The sequence below is a fragment of the Lagopus muta genome, chromosome 2 (assembly GCF_023343835.1).
Source record: "Lagopus muta isolate bLagMut1 chromosome 2, bLagMut1 primary, whole genome shotgun sequence".
In the NCBI taxonomy this organism is placed as follows: Eukaryota; Metazoa; Chordata; class Aves; order Galliformes; family Phasianidae; genus Lagopus; species Lagopus muta.
In genome coordinates, this window is record NC_064434.1 from 101,620,665 (window position 1) to 101,640,360 (window position 19,696).

Sequence of the window (19,696 nt, forward strand, 5' to 3'; positions counted from 1 at the left end):
TTACCTCCTCCGTCTGCGCTGTGCCGGTGCACAATGGAAAACTGAGCCCTCAGTTTTTGTACAGGACATGACAACGCGCACCGCAAAGAGAGGGCATTTCATAACACGGGCTAGCGTGCCTGCGAAATGCGTGAAATACTTGGAAAGAGCTGCAGCCCAGTGAGTCATTGCTTTCTTTTGGGTTACACAGAGCTACTGGCTCCCCATGATGCAAGCAGAACCAGGTGTGGAGCCGAACACCCAGGGAAATGTCTGCCTGCCCCATCCCAAAGCATTTGTCTCTGCCCACAGGGTGGAAGCAGCCTCTCAGTGCGGAGCAGAGCCACACTTGTTTGGGATCCGAGGCTGCTGGGTAGGTCCTCACTTCTCCAGGCTCAGGGGCTTGCATGCCCCAGCTTTGTGACTTGTGCTCTGTCTGCAGAGAAGCGTTCAACTCCCACCAGCTGAGCACTGCAGACCTACCCGCTTGTGTGTTTTTTGCATACGCTCCTTTAGAAAACTTATTTGCAAACCTATCTGGCCTCAGCAAGGCAGAGCTGGTGGTGCAGCGTGGGAAGGCTGTGATGTGGCATTGAGCCCAAAGGGGTGTTTGATGCAAACCAAAGGATGAGGAGCGATCACGGCTGGAGCTCCCTCCTGACATGTGCACCTTTCCCAAAGTAGCAATAAAAGGAGCCATCAACATCTGATGAGAGTGGGGTTTTGCAGCATGGGAATAGGGCTGCACAGGCAGCGGTGGGGCTGATGTCCCTGGAGGCGTTCGAGGAACGTGGAGATGCAGCGCTGAGGGACATGGTCAGTGGGCATGGTGGGGATGGGTTGAGGTTGGACTTGCTGATTATAGTAGTTGTTTCCAACCTTAGCAATTCTATGAACAGGGAGCTGATATCGCAGCAGTCACCATGAGCAGCTCATGGGGCTTTGTGTGTCAATGGGATGGTCCCAATGCTCAGCCTCCTCAGGTCTATTTCCATTAGGCTCCAGGAGCAGAAAACAGGAGAAACCTCATCAAGAGGTTGGCAGCCTGCTCCCCAGGGCCTCCACTTGTTCTGCCAAGAGTGTCCTGGTAGCCAACGGAAGTAGGGAAAGAGTTGGAGGGGATACCACCCCAGACCCAGGGTCTCCTGATTTTAAACACCTGGCTTTGCAGGCTGAGGCTGCCTGATCCCAGACCAAGACATGGTTCCTATTTGGCCCCATAGGCAGTGCTCCTTTTGACTGGAAAGGCCTTCCAGTCTCCCTCAGATAGCATTGTGCAAAACCTTTCTGGCTGACAGCGATTCAGCTGCGTAACAGCATATTACAATAGTTACTTTGCAGTCACCAGGCACTTTGCCTTCAGCACCTCCAGTTCCTGTAAGTAAGCAAGATTCACCTCCATTCACCTCCAACATGGAAGCAACAAAGCAGCTGAGATCCATGTTTTCCAGAGATACTGAGGCTGGTAAGCAGGGTGGCTTGGCCTGACTCCTCTGAGGCTGGGTGCTGCTCCACAGAGGCTCTGACCTAAATAGCTTGCTCAAGATGCTCAGCATGTGGAGTAATGCACGCAGGGAGGGACCTCTGGGATCACCTGGCCCAGCTCCGTGCTCAGAGCAAGGAGATGGGGCCAAACACAAACTGCAAGCTGGGACTGCCCTCACCCATCACCTCACGTGTGCCCCTGCATGATCATGCCTCTGAGCTGGGCGCTGGAGGGCCATGGCTTTCCTCAAGGAAATCAATCCCATCTGACTGCTCGAGCACCAGGCAGGCTGGCAGCCTTGGGGACAGGAAGCTTTCTCATAGCCAAGAGCACGGCGGGCAAGGAGGATTGGGCCCACATCAGGTGCATTTCTCACTGGAGACTCCAGGCTTTTTGTGCTGGGTCACTTCAGCATTTTCACCAATGCAGAGGAGCACACAACACATCCTCCCCCTCATGGTCACACAGATTGTCCTGCAGCGCTGACTGTGCAAGGGCTGGGCCTTGGTGTGCTCCCCTCAGCGGCACTGAGCCCAGCACGGTGAGGGCTCCCTCTGAGGCAGTGCATAGGCTGTGGTGGTAAAGGGACGGGGAGCAGGAGGGTGCAGGCCTCAGGACCTTGGGGACACGGAGACTTGGGGATGGATGCTCTGGTACAGCTCTGTGAGGGGCAACACAAAATGGCAGCGCAGATCTGGCCCTGAAATGCCAAGTCCAGCACCCTGCCAGGAACCAGAGCTACTGCTGAGCACGGATTTGGGGTGAGCATTAGATGGGCAGAATGAACGGCAGCGCTCAGGGTGGGTAACAAACAGGAGGGTACAGGGGGCCAGAGTGTGCATCAGCCTCCAGAACACAGGTTTCCAAGCACCATCACAGGTCACGACAACCTAGCAGCACTGAGCTAACATCACGTGGATGGCTCTTCTGCCCCACACCAGAGCACACAAAGGGCTCCTTCACCCTCAGCACATCTCGCCTACCCACAGCCCCAACTGCTCACAGCTGCTGTCTTTGAGCTCATTTACACAACACAAGGTCTTTTTCTTGCTGTTCCTCCCTCAACACAACCTGTTCATCTACACAACCATGGTGACAATCCAACTAACTTTTGGATTGATTAATTGCTCACGTGGGGTGAGGAGCATCCTCCGCCCAGCTCAGGAAGAACACAGAGCCAACTAATGTCCCCAGCCCATTCCTGCAACCCCACCTCACTCCATATTGCATCCTCAGGCCACCAGAGGGGACAGCCCACCACCTTGGTCCCAACACAGTGAACTCCGTCACCCGCTGCCAGCCACCCCCATCCTCCACCCGGCCTGAATGCTACAGAGGTGGGGCAGGCATGTGTTCTCCAGCACTTCAGGACTGGTAGAACAGCTCTTAGAGCACGATTTCACTTGGCACAGCTTTGCAATGAAAGAAAGAAAGAAGTGCCATCCTGCTTCGCTGGAAGGTTGAAGCGTTCCTTTTTTTTTTTTTTTTTTTTTTTTTTTTTTTTTAAAAATCTGTTTGTACCATGGCCAAACACTGAGTACTTCAGCCTCAAAAATAAGAGCTTCAACAAGAACTGTAATCAGGAGGAGGCTAAAATAGAGAAAGCCTTCTGCCTCTACCCATGCTGCTGCCACGCAGATTGTATTTTATGTATTTTTTCCCCCCCGTAAACTAGAACTGGAGGAGCACTTCAGTGCAGCACGCTGCTGACTCATCAGGCGATGTATGTGCTCTATTGGCACCAACACCGAGCCACCCAAGCTGGCACCAGCCCAGGCCCTTACACACAATGGGTGGCTGCTATGCTTGGGGATGGGGCACAGTCCTGTTTTTCCCCCCCCCCCAACTTGTGCAGCTCCTGGCCATGGAACAAGCACCCACACTGCCACAGGGGAGAAGGACTGAGGCTGGCTGGAGGAGAAGAGCTAGGCCATCTTTTTTTGGCAGCACCTTGCAGTTAAATCAGCTTCAAGTGATCATGAAAACCCAGGATAGGATTTCACTCCTCTCTACAGCAGTCTTGCTGCTTGAAAGCACGAATGCAAGTGCCAGCTAACTCACTGAGATGAACGTGGGTTGAGGACAGTAAGGGCTTTCTTGTATTCTATTCAGCAGCCAGTAGATGATGACCATTTTTGACTGCCACACGCTCAATCCGACACAGCCCTGTCCTGACCATGCAGTACGCAGAGCCCTCCTACAGATCCCAGCGAGAGCCTGCAGGCAGGCAGCTTGCAGGAGCAGGCTTGGGGAGTTTCAGGAAGTTGCAAAAATAAGAGTAAATAACAACAAGCAGGAATTAAAAATAAATAAATAAATCAGATGTGCATTACCTGTTCTGTAGGAACTGCTCTCAAATTTCCTTTAAAAAAAAAAAAAAAACACAAACCAACAACACAGAAGATCACCATGTTATTTACATTCCATTGAACTCGTTGAAAAACCCAAATAAACAAGGGCACGGCATTAGGTAACTCTTTCACTTTTTTGATAGGACACAGCTATTTTATATCCTGTTATTCAATGGCTCAATTAAAATATTTAATACATCGCTCCTGCAGGTTCATACATGTAGGACACATATATTCCTTGAAACTCTACGCCATGTTAAAGCAACAGTGATTTGTGCACACAGGGCAAATTGGAGACACGGGGCAGCAATGGGATCAGGTTCTCACATTGTGCCCGTTCCATGGGTGCTGCTGGCAGTGGGATGCTCACAGTGCACTGCTTGGGCTTGGGGAGCTGTGGGGTGCCTTGTGAGGGCTGTGCTGTTGGAGGTGCTGGGGGTGAGGCTTCAAGTTACGGCTTGAGCAGAATTACCAGCTGCATACGTCAGAGAGAAGTCCCGCTGCAGGCAATCAGTGCCTCGCTTGGTGCCAGCTGGGGTGGCCTCTTGTCTCTCCAGGCAGGGCATTCTGGCTGAGGGAAGGGAATCTAGAGGAAGGTAGGGGACTGGCTCCCTTCTTACAGCCCCATTGTACAGGCAATGGACTCCCGGCAAGACAGAGGGCAAAAAAATCCCTTCTCCCTGCCCAGTTGAGATTGCAGGATGATTCTCGCTGTAGCATTCTACACTACTCCATTACACTGCTAGGCTACTCCATTACACTGCTAGGCTACTTTGGATCTGGCCTTGGAGGAGCAGGACAGCTATATGCATTTGCTGCAGAACTCCTGCAGAAGCAGTGTGAACTGCTGCTTTGCTAACTTAAAGCTGCTGGGGGACCTGGCCATTGCACACCCAGAGCAACACCAGAACTAACAGACACCTTGCTTGTCTTCTGACTGTGTCAAATCTGGAACAGCACTGCAGGATCAGGAGCTTCACAAGATCAGGAGACTGACTTTTGACCTGAGAGCAGGCACCAGGAGCTCTAGCTGGCACCTGCTGCAGAAGTCCCTCTTCCTACTGTGCAAAAGAAGCTCAAGGCTTATTTAATTCCTAAGCCCAACTCTTTGTCCAGATACTAATCACTGTTACTTTTCCATCTCCATACTACTGCATACACTCAGAAGCAACCTGGCTGCTTACCTTCCCGGTGCTCAGAAGAGGATTTCTCCATCAGGGAGGTGACACCTGCTCCAGGCTCCCCATCACTATCCTCCACCAGTCCACAGCAAGTGGATCTTAAAAAGAAAGCAGATGTGATAGGAGTGGAGGGAGCAAAGGAGGTATTGCAGAGCAGGTCTTATCGAAGCATATAAGATAACTAATGGGCAGATGGGGCCAGGCTCTTTTCAGCAGCAACCAGAGACAGGACAAGGGACAATAGGCACAAACTGAAAAAGTTTGGTTTTCCCAATGCCTTTTTTCCCCCTCTGTACAATCAACAAATACACAGTTAGTAGAGTGGTGTGGTTAGGATGATACTTCACAGATTTTATAATTAGAAAGACTATGGTGATGGAAAGAGATAACAAAAATAAATGAAATGCTCACCCATATCCCAGACACAGCAAAAAATACTCCAAAGGAAACAATCTCCAGAAAGAGATCCTTCCTAGGTGGCAGTCAGCCTTTAAATGGGGTCTAGGAGAGGTGTAGCCAGGCTCCACACCCCTTCTGGTCACACAGCTGAATTGCCTTCACCTGTGCTCCCAGGGCTGACTCAGTGCTTTTCCCAGGTGATCAATCAGTGGTTCAGGCCATGATTCAACAGCTCCCATACACCCTCCTACCAGTGGAGAGATGGCTATGCAAGCAGCTGGGCATCTGCCATGCAACTAAAAGCAATGCTCCTCATCTGCTTTCCCAAGCCACGCTTAAGCTGCAGTAATGCAACTCCAGGTTGTACTAAGCTTTATTGGTTCAGCAAAAGAAACTAAGAAACTTCATTGGAGACCAGATTATGCTGGTTGCAGAAATAAAGAGATTCTTCTGCTCTTTGACCCCACTATCTGCTCTGTAGTACCTTGATCAGCTTTCTTACATGCAGCCTTGGATTCTGCCGAGACCCGTAAATTGCTTTTTTGGCTGCCAAATTGCCATAACCCTTCTATTTTTATGTTTTAAAAGAGCTTAAAACCGTCCATCCTCTTTGGACATGTCTTTAAAATTGACCAATACTGGGAGGATTTCATGTATATCCGAAGGCTTAGAAGAAGATGTTACTTTTACCCGGCTTCCAGTTTTACTGTCAACAGACATGAAAAGCCCAGCGGGGATAAAAGGAACTTAACCAGTTCTGTCTAATGCATATAAATCTACCTAAGAGCTCAAGGCACTGGAAATACTCAGTGCGCTGCATTTATCTGAGCCTAAGATAGTGAAGTGGGTCTTCAGCCCATGTGCCACATGTCCCATCCAGATGCCAAGTTAATATGAATTAGGAGACCGAGATGAATAAACAAGGTCAGCCCAGGCTGGGCCAAATTGAATCAATGCAAAATAATTGTCAGTATTTTCTGTCAGCGACGGTGGTTTATCTTGGCTCGGGATTCTCGGCGCTGTAGGTTATAGAATGTTTTCAGTGGAAGAGTTGGCAGACATTGTATTGATTTTTCTTTGTTTTGTGAATGCTGGAAAAATTTCCATTAAGTCTATGTGGTGCTCATGTGACGAAGCCAAATCTCTTTTTCAAAACTTTTCGTGCTTCAAGTGAGCTAATGTGGCCATATAGCACTCTAATTTCATCAAGAGGACCTTTGTCTGGAATCAAGAGGCTGTGCAGTGCACCTCAATGCATCTTGAGCACGTATTGGCTAATAGGAGTTAATTTTGAATCGTCAAGGTGCTGTGCACGTGCTAATTAATTTGCCTGACGTACTGCGTCTGTTTGCTCCTGCCACCTTCCTGATGCACATGAAGCTCCTGTTGCCTTCACTGGGGCTGAGCAGGGTTGAAGGATGAGTTCTCTGGTTCTTTCTCTCTATGCTGATTCCACTGCCAATGTATATGGATAGGAAAGACTGGTCGGTGATCTACTCTTAATGCTTCAAGAGGTGTGACTGGTTTACAGTTCAAAATACACAAGCATGCCTCTGAGCTCTGCACAGCAAGTTCGTAGAGGAGTAGAAATATGTCTGTTCCTCAGTACATGAAAAGAGACAGGAAAGTTTTATGATAAAAAAAGACTGAGATCTTGTAAATATATCGGATCTTACAAAAACTGCCCTTATTTACAGGCAGCACAAGAGTTATGCTGGTCAGAGCATCTCCACAAACAGAAAAACAAATAGGGAAAAAAAATGAATAATGAGAGAGAACAAGAATTGCTGGGCTGTAGCCTATCTGCCGTTTGGAAGGGCAGAATGACAATGGTCAACACCTAAGTCAGAGATGAGACTTGTAAAACATTCCCTGTTCTGTGGTACAGTGCAAGAAACCACACAGCAAATAAACTGCCCTGCCTGGAGCACTGCCCAGCACTTTTCACAGCCACAGCTCTGTGCACACTGTTTGGAAGGTTGATTACATGTCAGCACTGCCATCACGTGCTACTTCCATAAAACACTGCAGAGTTACTCCAGTTTTCTTTGCCATCTGTAATACTCATTTTAGCCCCAAACGAAATTTTCTGCTTTTTGGCTGGTAGGGCAAAACAAGCAGCTGGAGTTCACCCACAATAGGTTCTCAGGGAAATATATCTTCAAGACTATTTTAGGATCTGTCATTTTGGTCCTGGTCACAGGCTCTGCCCTTCCTCACTAGGCAGAGCCAGAAAGGAGATGGTGGTGTTAAGAGTTAATTGATTTGTTAATTATGCAGCCTGAAAACTGCACTTCTGTTACACATATGCTCCCTGAGGGACATCAGTAGCAGGTTTATTAAGCTAAGCTCTGTCTTCAGAGCTTGCCTGGGGCCTTTGCCTAGATGCAATTCATGAGATACATCTCAGCTGCTCCAAAACAGAAGGATGGTCTGTGTTTAAATACAGGAGAAGCAGTTGAGGTATGTGCTGAATATGATCTTCCAGAACCTTGGGTGAGATAGAAATTCGAGACCATTTCTGGGTCTGATGGGTGGTGATGTTTGGCAGTGACACAAGCCAATGATTTTGGGATGCAACTAGCTGGTCCAAAGACATAGAGCCAAAGCAGATGAATAAAAGACTCTGGGAAAGAACAATGAGCAGCCATTGAGTGCTGTGCTTGCTAAAGACTGACAAAGTCCCACTGTGGTGTCTTGCAGAGGTATAGGGGGCTCTCCTCGCCAAAGGCAGCACAGCCTGGTAACTTTGCTGTGTACATCTGAATTTATGCAGGCCAAGTGTATGTGAGCACGTACGTGTGCATGTGAGCATGATTTTGTGAAACTTCTGATTTACTTGCACAGATAAGGCTGTGGGGATTTAATGATGCCAAATATTGATGCTCAACTTGCAAAGAACATTAGGAAGTTGGATGCTAGGTTGGAAAGGGCCTCTGAAGGCCATCTGGTCCCATTCGCTTCTCACAGCAGGTTCAGCTGTTAAGTCAGATCCAGCTTCAAGGCTGTGGTGCATGACCCAGCAGGGACCTGTGGCACTGGTGAACACTGGGCAGCTCACAACGAGAGCAGCAATACCTCCCCTTGTGCTAAGCTTGGGGCAACCCTCCTGAGCACAGAGCTGAGCTCATCACCGCAACCACAAGCGACATTTGCTGTATGATGTCATGGTATGCCAATGTGCAGGGGAACAAAGCAAACAAAAGCTATAGGCTAATGTTGCTCCTCAGACTGCAAATCAAGACCTTCGTGACAATGTCTCATGGATTTCAGTGATGCTGAGGAGGCAAATCAACAAGGTGCCTGCAATAATACACACAAAGCAGGGCTTGGCCAGGACAGGAGGCTGTATGATGCCTGGGGTTGGGAACAGAAAGGAATTGTAGTAAATCTATTACTAAAAAGGAGTTTTCTTCTCTTCTTTTTGTCTCGAAAGACTTCAGAAGCAAATAGGAAATGATTCAGGCTGTACATTTATCTCACTGGTGAGCAGAATACATAAACACCAAAAACTAGCATTAAACAGCGTGAGGAATTGTGTAAGTCAATAACAAAACAAAAAAATGGCCAAGCTAATGAACAATGGAGGGCCTTTGGAGGGGGGAGGATGCGTCCTGGTTATTGATTTTGAAACTGCAGGTAGTGGTTGGAGGCTGTGGAGAAGTGGACAGTGAAAATGTCAGATATGCATTTATGATGTGGGAAACTGGTTAGAATAACAATGTTGCTGTGCTCTTCCTAAAATGCTCAGCTGCAAGGCACTCTGCATCTGCCATTCCATGCACTTTGCAGTATTTTAAGGTGTTACTGTTGCCATGTTTCAGGTGAATTCCCAGAGGCAACAGAAAGCATGCAAGTTCTAATTTCGGGTTCCTATGTTGAGCCAATTTAAAGACACTTCCTAAAATGCTGCTTAACCATCTACCCATCACAGAGCAGGATGTTTCCTGATGCCTCAGATTAGGCAGCAAAGTCTTCAGTAATGCTGGAGTATCCTGTCCAGAGAGATGAGCCGTAAATGTGACTGTGGCCCACACAGAATGTGCTCAGCACGACTGTATGCAAACAGGATGACTCACCAATGTGGAAGTTCAATGCTGTACTCGTGCTAAATTTACTAACAATGTTTTTACATACAGTAAGGACAGAAAATATACTCACTATAAACAAATAACTATTTCTTTCTTATCAGGGAAAACAGGAGAAACAAACTATTTTTTGATCTCTATGAAGAACTGTTTCATTCCCATTTCCAGTAGGTTGCACAGGTAGGCATCCAGATGGGTCCTGAATATCTCCATAGAAGAAGACATCACAACCTCTCCGGGCAGCCTGTCCCAGTGCTCAGTCACCCTCACTGTAAAGAAGTTCTTCCATGTTAGTATGGAACTTCCTATGTTCACGTTTTAGACCATTATCCTTTGTCTTCACACACTTCCAAGAGCCTGTCCTCATCCATTTGCCTCCCACCTCCCTTTAGATACGTTAGTTAGCATGCTAGTTTCTCTCACAGTGAACAAGTTCCAGGTTTTATTCAACTTCAGCAGAAGCGTGCTCTCATAACATCATCCTGGAGATTTTGATCCCAGAGCTGGTGATGAGCTTACAGGCTCCAGAAAAGATCACACTGGATGTTTAGAAGAGCTGCTTACACCCCACCTACCAAGCACAGCATTTCCATTGCTGCATTTCTCTCTTATGCACATTTATTGAAGCAGGCCCACATCTACCCAAGTGTTTTAATTCAAAAGTGGTTGTGATGGTGCAAGACAACTGGAGCCAGCAGGAACAAGCACAGCAGCTCAGCTCACCTGTGGGAAGAGGCCAGCACAGCCGGGCTGGCTGTGGGCACGTCGCGCTCAGTTTGGTGCTCTGGGACCTGACCACCAAAGGCCTCGTGCGATGTATCCTCTTCATCTGCATGCCCCAGGAGTTCTGCAAGACCAAGCAAGTTATGGGATCAGGCTGGCTCAATGGAAAAGCAAACTGCCAGCTGTTTGTCATGTGTCGCAGAAAACCACATGCCTATGTACCTTTCACTCTTGACTTCTTTCCCTGAAAAAGAGACCATGTAGCTAACCACCACCAGCAGCTGCCATAAGGATACAAGTACAAAGGGATGGGACGGGACCCCCATGCTTGTGTAACTTAGGATCATTGGGTCATTAAGGTTGGAAAGACCTCTAAGATCATCCAGTCCAACTGTCAGCTCATCCCCACCGTGCCCACTAACCATGTCCACATCATCACCTTTCCTGAATTATTCTTATCTTTGTTCCAAAAATAGTCAGTGATCAGATGAAGGATGGGCTTTCTATTCCCAAATTCCAGACTGAGCCCTTTGGGGAGGGGAATTGCTTCAAAATACAAAAGAACTTGGAAATACAGAGCAGGAACTGTATATTCAAGGTGTGACACTTAAAATAAATAAATAGCGTAATCAAGCTGCAGGCTGGCAGAATTTGGATTAAGGAAAAATGCTGTTACAGATACAGACATTCAAAGATTTTTTTTCTCGAAATCATAAGACCTTTTTGCATTTATTTATTTTTTCCTTTTTTTAATCCTGTTTTTCTGCCCTTGTTCTCTGCCTTCCTGGATCCTGTATAAGCTAATCTGTGTGATACCCATGGCAACACCATGGGCAGTGCAGAGAACATAATGCTCCTGTGAGCATTGCTATACTGCTACTTTACATTTTGACCAGGGACTCAGGATGCTCACCAGATTAGGAGGGCAAAGCTACTTGTAAGCATTTTTGCATCTCTCAGTCCTAAAAAATGAATGCTGTCAGAATGCTGCAGACTATTCCTACACTCCATGCTACCCAGATACTATTAACGTCTGCGATGTGCAGGAGGGTGATGTATAGCAGCTGACTGGGCTTCCTAAAGTATCCCATCTTTTTGGAGCTGCCCTTTCCCAAGGAGGGAATAATGTAGAGAATCACTGCCAGCAGCCAACTCAGTCAGGGGCCACACCTCCAAGCATGCACACAACACTGCGATAAATAAATAATAGACTTGCCTTGAATAATAAACCAGCTTTGGTGCATTTTTTCCTTTATCTTGAATAAAAAATACAAAGAGGAAAAAAAAAAACAGAAGAAAAAACAAAAAAAGGAGGGAAGAAACACAAGCAATGCTCAATGTCTAGGAAGCTCTAGGCAAGTGAAGCAGGTTCCTCTGAAGGTCTCTTGTTGAGGCCTGTGTGGTGAGCAGTCATGAGAAGAAGGGAAACAATGGCAGCAACCTAAAAGGCACAGGAAAAGCTGCTTTTGGCGTGTGTTAAGAGCTCTGGGAAGTGGTTTACACAGCATTCCTGCTGCTGTATGCTCAGACAAAATCCAGCAGTGCTCTCGCAGGATGGGTGTTGACACCCTTTGCTTGGGAATATCGTTCTCACTGCCACATTCTGCCTGTTCATTACGTGCTTGGAAACCTCCAACCCTCCAGCTTTCTAAATGTTAAGGCTAAACCATGCAGGCTGAGTCAAACTGGTGTCATTCATCTCTTTTTTCATTTCTTTTCACCAACACCTGATTTCCACAGCTTCCCATTACTCCAAGGAGCAATGGCATTTTCACAGAATCACAGAATCACAGAATTGGAGGGGTTGGAAGGGACCTCCAGAGATCATCGAGTCCAGCCCCCAATTTGGTAAAAGCCTGAGAAATCCCAGGAGAGGAGAGGGTACTGAGAACCGAAATAAGATTTGGTCAGCTTTGACCTCTTCCCATCGTCGTGTTGCCTCACATGTTCTCTTCCCTGCTCAGAACCCTGACTGGGGATGAGAGCAGTTCTCACCTATGCAGAATACAAATGGATTGCTTTGCTTTTTCATATCTCAGTTCAATAGCTGAGACTGAAGTCAGGCTGCTAACACTGAGCCTGTCCTGTCTGGGTGTACAGCTGTGGTGCTGCAGTGTGATATTAGGTACAATCAGATGCCACACATGGTTCAGAGCCACAAAACCTGAAGTGAGTGCCCTACAGTAGACACACATGCTTTTGCTGTGGGACACTGGCCCATTTTCCCTGTGAGAAGGAGATCTGAATCTTGAGAGTTGGTATCTCGGCTAGCATTGTTTCTTCAGTAAAGTTATTTATCAGATGCAATAATATGAATTAAAGCATGCTGGAAATGTTTATCTACTAAATCCCAGTTGTCACAAATAGTGTCAGGATAATGTTGTACCCACACAGCCATACAACGTGCATTCTGCATTTCCTCAATTTGCTGATGGCTGCTCTTAATCCACCTATAGCACCAGGCAGAAAGAGCCCAGGATATTTCTTCGGAAGACCCCTGGAAGTTCTCCTATGCTTTATGGAGCAGGATGCACTCCAAACACAACACACAGGTTCTGAGACCTCAGCCCTCCCTGCATCGCTATTTAACTGTGTCTATCCTCCATTGGATCAGTGTCTGCAAATCAGAGGCTGTTTCCATTCTCCAGCCTCCTCCACTGGGCTTTCAGGGATAAAAAAGAAAAAAACATCTGAAAGCATGCAATCACACAGCAAAACGAAAACCTTCTTTGAATATTGTTTGCAAACCCGACAGCTCTACTTAACAGAAGCCATTACATTATTTACAAAGTAGCAGCTGCTCTTGTAAAAATCCAGCCTTTTTGGCATGAGAAATAAACTAGCTGATAAGTGAATGATAAGCCATTTGACTTCTCCGTTGTGTGCTCGGCATGGTATGCAGAGCCAATTCTGTACAATCTGATGTTTACAGAGCAATCCTAATGCACGACCTCCTTAGGCAACGGGGACACAAGGAACCTTTAAAACGCTGAAGCAAGCATTTAATCCGAACTCTTCATGCTGATCTTTGAAAAATTCAATAAGTTCAAAAAATGTAACTCCTGCTAAAGATAAAATATCAGGTTTTTGCTTCAGGAGTTGCAAATATATACCAATGAACTCCCAGTGAACCATGCAGACTTCAGGCACGCCGCTCCTCTTGGTGAAGAATTGAGTATATCACAGCATTGTTTTGGAATGAAACAAATCAAAGGTGCAAAGGAATACAGATGGTTAGGTAGAGGGAGTGCTGTAAACACCACAGAAACAGCCTCAACAATCACACCTTTTTATTGAGGCAGTCCAACAAAACTCCCTTTTTACTTGAGCAGCTTCTTCCACGTTAATAAATACCCATCTCCAGGTATTACGTGAGCCACTCTCTATTTTGTTATTATAATTTTGACATGCTGGAATTGATCTCTCATGCTGAGTTAGACATTCTAAGGGAAGTAAGTGCAGCAAGAGGTGCCACTCAACCTACATGGAAGTGCTTCTACAGCCAATGGGTTACGTCTCCACACACCAAATCAGAGGGAACATCACTACCGACAGGAACAGGGCAGCTCTCTTTCTTTTGGGAACAACTGTTTTCCCAACACTGTCTTTCTAAATTAAACAGAGTCCATTAAAATCATTTAGTTTCCTGCAGGGAAACCACTTCAGAGCAGCCAGCTTTGTTGAGCGGTGTTGGGAATACAAACTCTGCTTCTTCTGTTCTGGTTTTCTATGGCTTCTTATTTCAGATTACATTATTTTGTTAATTCCCAGAGCTGCCATGCCTTCATTTGACAAACATTACTTGTTGAAATACTGTTTTTACAGTACTTTCAGAACCTATTGAGAACAGCTGTTGCTGCTGAGAGCTGGAAAAGGCACATTCAATCAGAATATCTCCCGTTTGTGCTGTAATTTAACAATTTGATACTTGAGAAGATAAGGCACTTCAATCACTACTAAGCAGCAACAACTCTTAGCACGAGCACAACATGTCATTATTTCACTGATTGGATATTAGGCACATTAGCAGCAGCAAAGTGGCTTCGGTGGGTGTGCCAGGAAGAGGAATAATTGAAAGAAAAGCGATGTGATACTAAAAAAAGCAGTTAACATTCAAAAACAACTCTTTTTTTTTGAGTAGGGCAGACAGACTATGGCACCTAGCAGCCTTCCGCAGCTTGCAAGTGAAACCTGGCTTTAAGTTTTCTTTGCATGGAAATGCCAAGTCCTTGCTAGCTCCGGCAGAGATTTCAATCTTGACTACTCATTTGCTCTGCTAGAATTATACACAAGATTAAGCTAACCACTATACAGGCTGAACAGATCGTTTTATATCTCCCTGGAGCCTAGGTAATCAGGTTCCTCAGAAATTATGCTAGCAGTGCCAATAGTACTTAATTTAAAGAAAAAGGTGTGTCTTACAGGAACAATCCAGAAGTGGTAGCACCAAGCTGTGATGGGTCGCCAGCAGAAAACCTGAACAGCCAAGGATTTGCTTTTGACTCCAGGCCCTCTCCACCCAAAGGCTTGACTGGTGTCTCAGCAATGGAGAGCTCGTGTCTCCAGATGTTATCAGGTTGCTCAAACTGTGCAAAGTTTGCCTATATTCTTGGCAGCAGGGAGCAGCTCTCCTCTCGACTGCCAGTGTATGAGAAGGAGTCGCAGTGCCGAGAAGGAACTGGAGTGCCAAGGCTCAGCCTGGCCGCCCAGGGCTGCTTATGTTGAGCAATTAGAGCAGGTGCAGGAGGGAGGATGCTCCAGGTGACTAGGCATTTTCTTTGGTCGGTAAGTGGCACTTCAGATCTTTTCTTATCCTATTTTACATGACTATCTAGTTCCAGAGTAAGGCTGTGCTAGTGAGCACTGATGTTCCCACTATCTGGTGCATGCTCTGGAGCATTTCAGCAAAAGCACTCCGGGAAGACTTGATCTTTCTTCTGTGGTGCTCCAGAGATGCCACAGAGGCCCAATGGCCTCCAGCACTGCAAGGTCCAGCCCAGAGCATCTGAGCAAGTACTGCTGAGCAGTGTGTTCCTTTCCTGCTCACCCTGACACTGCATGCTGGGCGCACCCTCTGCCTGGCACCTCCAGTCCAGGGACCCAGCTGCTCACTGCCACCTCCTGCCCTGCAGGCAGAGAGCAGAGAGGGGTGATACGCCAGCCAGGGGAGAGGAAAACCATTTTGGGGAGTTAATTGAGACAGAGAGACATCTGCGAGCACAAGACACGGGATAGAAGCCTGCAAACAAACACTGCCAGCTGGAAATTGGCCAAACTGATAAAGGGGAAAAGAAATTGAGGGTTAAATGTTTTGAATGCTGAAGGCTTGGAATTCAAAGTGGAGCTCTAGGAGCCTCCGAGCCACCACATCCATTCAAAGAGGCTGCAGGCAGATACAAGCCTTCTGCAGGACAGCTTTATCATCCCACACAGAGCTTCCAAAATGGCTTGGATGAATGGTTGAGGGATATCTCATGGTAGCTGGGAGCGCTTGTGCAAAGGAAGATGATGCCCAGGGGTGAGCTACTGTGGAGGGCAGGAGCTGCTTTCCAAGGAAAATGGGAAGGGAACTGCATCTACCCATATGAGGCTGGAAGATGACGTAGCTGTGGAAGTCTTCCCTCTGCTTGACAGAAAAAAAAAACTGTTCCCCTAGACAGGAGGGAAGAGAAGCTGTAGCATCAGCTCCCACACCTGATGGTAAGCCTGTTTTCACCAGGTCTATACAGACTGAAGGATTGCAACCAGTACCATCCCCTAGGTGCTACTCAACAAGATCACCTCAGTCTTCATACAGGCTTTTTTCAGCTGGCTGAGGTCAGATCCCTTTACAGCAGAAGCTGCACTATCAGCCCACCCTACAGCAGGTAGGAGAGCAGTGTAAGGACAGCAGGGCATGACCATGGCACACTAATATGGCTCCTGGTGCAGGAACATATTTGCAGGTGGAAATGTCTTAGTTGTACTTAGTTGTATTATCAAAACTTCTGGAGCAGGTGCATGACTTTGCCATAGCGCTGGAGCAAGGCTAGAGTTCAAGAGTTAGCTAATTGTATCTCTCTCAAAAAGGAATTGCCTCAGACCAGTTAATTTGTCAAGATAACGAATTGCAGCAATTCTCCTCTTTTGGAGCTGGGCCACTAACACTGATCTGAACTGTATTTAAACTCTTGATGACAGAGACTGAAAGAGATATTGCAATACTGGAGGTACAGGTTCCCCAAACAAAACTGCATGTACAGCTGGTGCTGAGAGGCAGCGAGGGCATGCGAGTACACATCCTGCATATCCCTGAGATATGAAGAAATTCCTCGGGGCACTGACTCTGGTACCTGGGCAGGCAGAGTTCATCTTGAATCTCTGGGAGTGATTGAGGTCCAAAGAGGATAACATAGTACCCATGGAGTCATTATTGCTATAGGAGATAACTCGAGCAGAATTTTTAACTTCCCCAAAAAAGAAACAAACCCTAGAGTGCTGATTTGAAGTTACTGCCACAGCTTTCTGGTAGCTGCAGCAGGACCCTCTGTGGGCCTGATGCTGTGATTCCCATGGGACTGTATTCTGGCAAGACCCAGGTCGCTACTGCATTTTCTTTTTGTTTTTCTCTTTTCCCTTCCCTTCCCTTCCCTTCCCTTCCCTTCCCTTCCCTTCCCTTCCCTTCCCTTCCCTTCCCTTCCCTTCCCTTCCCTTCCTTTCCCTTCCCTTTTGTAAAGACAAACATGTTGGGATCAGAGGAAAAGAAGAAAATCTACAAGGACCGTCACTAAAAACAGTCTCAGCCCACTTACTCGCCACTCTCCTGCTTGAAGTGAAGCAGATGGTGTCAGGCCAAATGAAATGATGTGTGCTTCTATGTCGTAAGAGAAACATGGGAGCAGAATGAATCCCGTAAATTGATTTATGGGAACTGAAAGGATTTGGGAGTAAGCAACACTGTCCCTGGGAGAATGCTCTGGGAATGATTAAGCTTTTCTCTTGGCATCTCTGGGGTGCTTCTCCAGTGGCACCAGGTCAAAGCCTCCCTGCTACTGGCATCTCCTATGAGTGGAGTGGGACACATCAAAGCCTTTCCCAACTTGAGTTTTCTGCTGTTAGAAACAAACAAGGATATTTTCAGAATGATTTCATACTGTTAGGTAAAACCAGAAATAACACCAAGTGAGGACAGAGAGCTGTGCAAGACCTTGGACAAGGACACTGTGCCTCTTGCTTGGCATTGGCACACCCCCTTTGAGAAAAGGTTGTGCTGACAACAAACCTGGTTGTTGATGAATATGCAACTGTGTCCCTGCCTAATACTGCAGCACTGAGGCATCAGCCAGGCAGCCCACTTCAGAACAAGCTGGCAGAACGATCTATAGACTAATAACTTTCTTTCTCACATTATTCAGAATGATCATTCCCTACCTGTGAGTCCACTTAATTTAGAAACACGGCTTTTATTTTGGATTAGATGCATCCACAGGCAAAGTTCTTTCAAAATAGTTAATCTGGTATTGTCATATATAAACAAGCCTTTATAAATTGATGGGAATGGTGAAGAACTCTGAGGGCATGGCCATGGACTTCTTAGCCAACGTGCAGGCACCTACATAGACCTACCTTCCTTGGGGCTCATCCAGAGCTTACAGGGAGCTGGGTTCAGTTCAAACAACGCTTTTACAAATTTATGAAGAAGAAATGGGCTTTTGAAAACTCTCTTCTGCTGCTGTCCTCTCAAGTGCCAAAGCTTGTGTTGTCCTCCCCTCTATATGCCATGGTCAAGTGGTAACCTTGGATGTGGTTGGTCCTGGGAGGGCTCACTGCACATAGAGTTGATCCAAGACTGGCAGTGAAGTGCATGCAGTTTCTTCTAAGACAGGTGAGAGTCTTCTAAAGGCAACTTCACATTCCTCGCAGCTGATTTCTTGCCTTCAGCTGCAGTAGCCATGTGTCACTGAGCGCAGATTGCAATGAGAGGCTTAAACTTCATGGTAGAAAATGAGGGAAAACAGATATCATTGCAGCACGGGTTGTCTTGTGCAATATGTGCTGATTGGTTTTTCCTCTCAAGACTTTTCTGTAGCTGAATTCTCCAGGGAAAGGAGCTGGCCCTCTCAGACCAGAGATCTGGGCTTCAGCTGCTCTGCCAGTGTATGTGGGTCATACAGTGATGTGGGATATGGACAGTGACCAAGTTTGGCACCTCTGGTTCCTGCTCCACCCAGTGCAAATGTGATGTGACCCAAACACCCACCGTGGTAGAGACTGACCTTGTTTTCTTGGGGAATCCAGTGTAAAAGTGGATATAACTATGCTCTTGACACTTACCTCACAGGATGTTGTGAAGCTTAATTAAATGTGTGCAAAAGCATTTTGAGATCCTTAGATGAAAGGTGTTTTTATAAATGCAAATTATAATAATTACTGCTAGTAACCACCACCAACTACAGAAACAATTAATTCAGGTTGCCACAGGCCATCACAACAACGTGTGCAAAGAGGCATCGGACATTTAATGACATATATGCTGCGTGAGAACTAAAAGCCTTGAAATGCTGTAAACAAAGAGGAGAAAGCTAGGTACTCAGGCTAAGTGCTCGGGGCTTGCCCATGTGCAGCTAGCAGATGTTTCCTTTGCTGCTTCCATCACCCTGTGCTTTACATAGTGGCTTCCTCCAAAGGGAAGAGCATCAGTGGTGATAAAGTTCAGACCGAATGATTTTTATGGTTAATGTTGTAAGGAAGGAGTGCAAAGTTGGCAGACAAAAAATCAGGAGATATGTCAAGATAGCTCGGTATTTTTTGGGTGAGCTCTCCTGCTGGCCCCCAGGCCCTGCCCACTTACAGCATTGCAGAATAGGCTTTTGCTAGGGGCTATTATCCAGCTGACTTTCCAAGGGTGAAAACAAAAGCCAAGCAATCAAGATGTGTCTGGCCAAATACTTGAAGGCCCAGTGCACACATTTAGCTGACAACTGACTGAAATCTGAACCGTTTTGCTCAGCCTTTCTTGTTGCTTCAAAACTGATTTGGGCTTAAATAGCTCAAACCTACAGGTGTTTAAATTCTCTCCCTTGTCAGCAGAACAGCCTCGTCAGACATGGTCTAAGGATGTGGTCAGACTGGAAGAGATATCCAAAGACCCCACAGGTGAATGGCAAAGAGCAGGCGAGCCCACCTGTGCCCCTCAGGCTTATTTCACTGCTCTCCTCTAAGGACGAAAATTCAGAAGAGTGGTAGTTACTAAGCATCCAACTTACCAAAGCAATTAGCCTAAATGCACTGCAGCTAGAAATTTAAGCAATGCGCTGAATTTAATTTGAGAATTCATGGTCATAAGACTGAAACCTTTAACATTTAACCTAGCAGCAAATTAAATCAGCTTTCTGATCAAGTGAAACATTCCATGCTATTGAAGTTTGAAAGTGTGAAGCGTACACTTATTAAAAGGAGATTTTTTCTTTTACTTTTAATGAAGAAAAAGTTGGGACCGGTTGGTTCCCT

The 19,696-nt window shown here is 46.6% G+C and overlaps 1 protein-coding gene across 6 annotated transcripts in view; it reads right to left on the bottom strand.

Moving 5' to 3' along the window:
• Positions 1-3,006: 3,006 nt before the first annotated feature.
• Positions 3,007-19,696, bottom strand: part of LOC125689132 (WD repeat containing planar cell polarity effector) — a 138,604-nt gene continuing 121,914 nt past the window's right edge. For 4 of the 6 annotated variants that reach the window (XM_048935960.1, XM_048935963.1, XM_048935961.1 and 1 more), the window contains 3 exons: positions 10,208-10,331; positions 5,001-5,095; positions 3,887-4,387 (listed from right to left, as the gene is read on the bottom strand). In XM_048935960.1, the coding sequence (XP_048791917.1) occupies positions 4,263-4,387; positions 5,001-5,095; positions 10,208-10,331 (344 nt within the window). In that variant the 3' untranslated portion in view covers positions 3,887-4,262. Of the gene's footprint in view, positions 3,828-3,886; positions 4,388-5,000; positions 5,096-10,207; positions 10,332-19,696 lie in introns of those variants that run through there. The other 2 variants (XM_048935967.1, XM_048935966.1) reach the window with 2 other exon arrangements.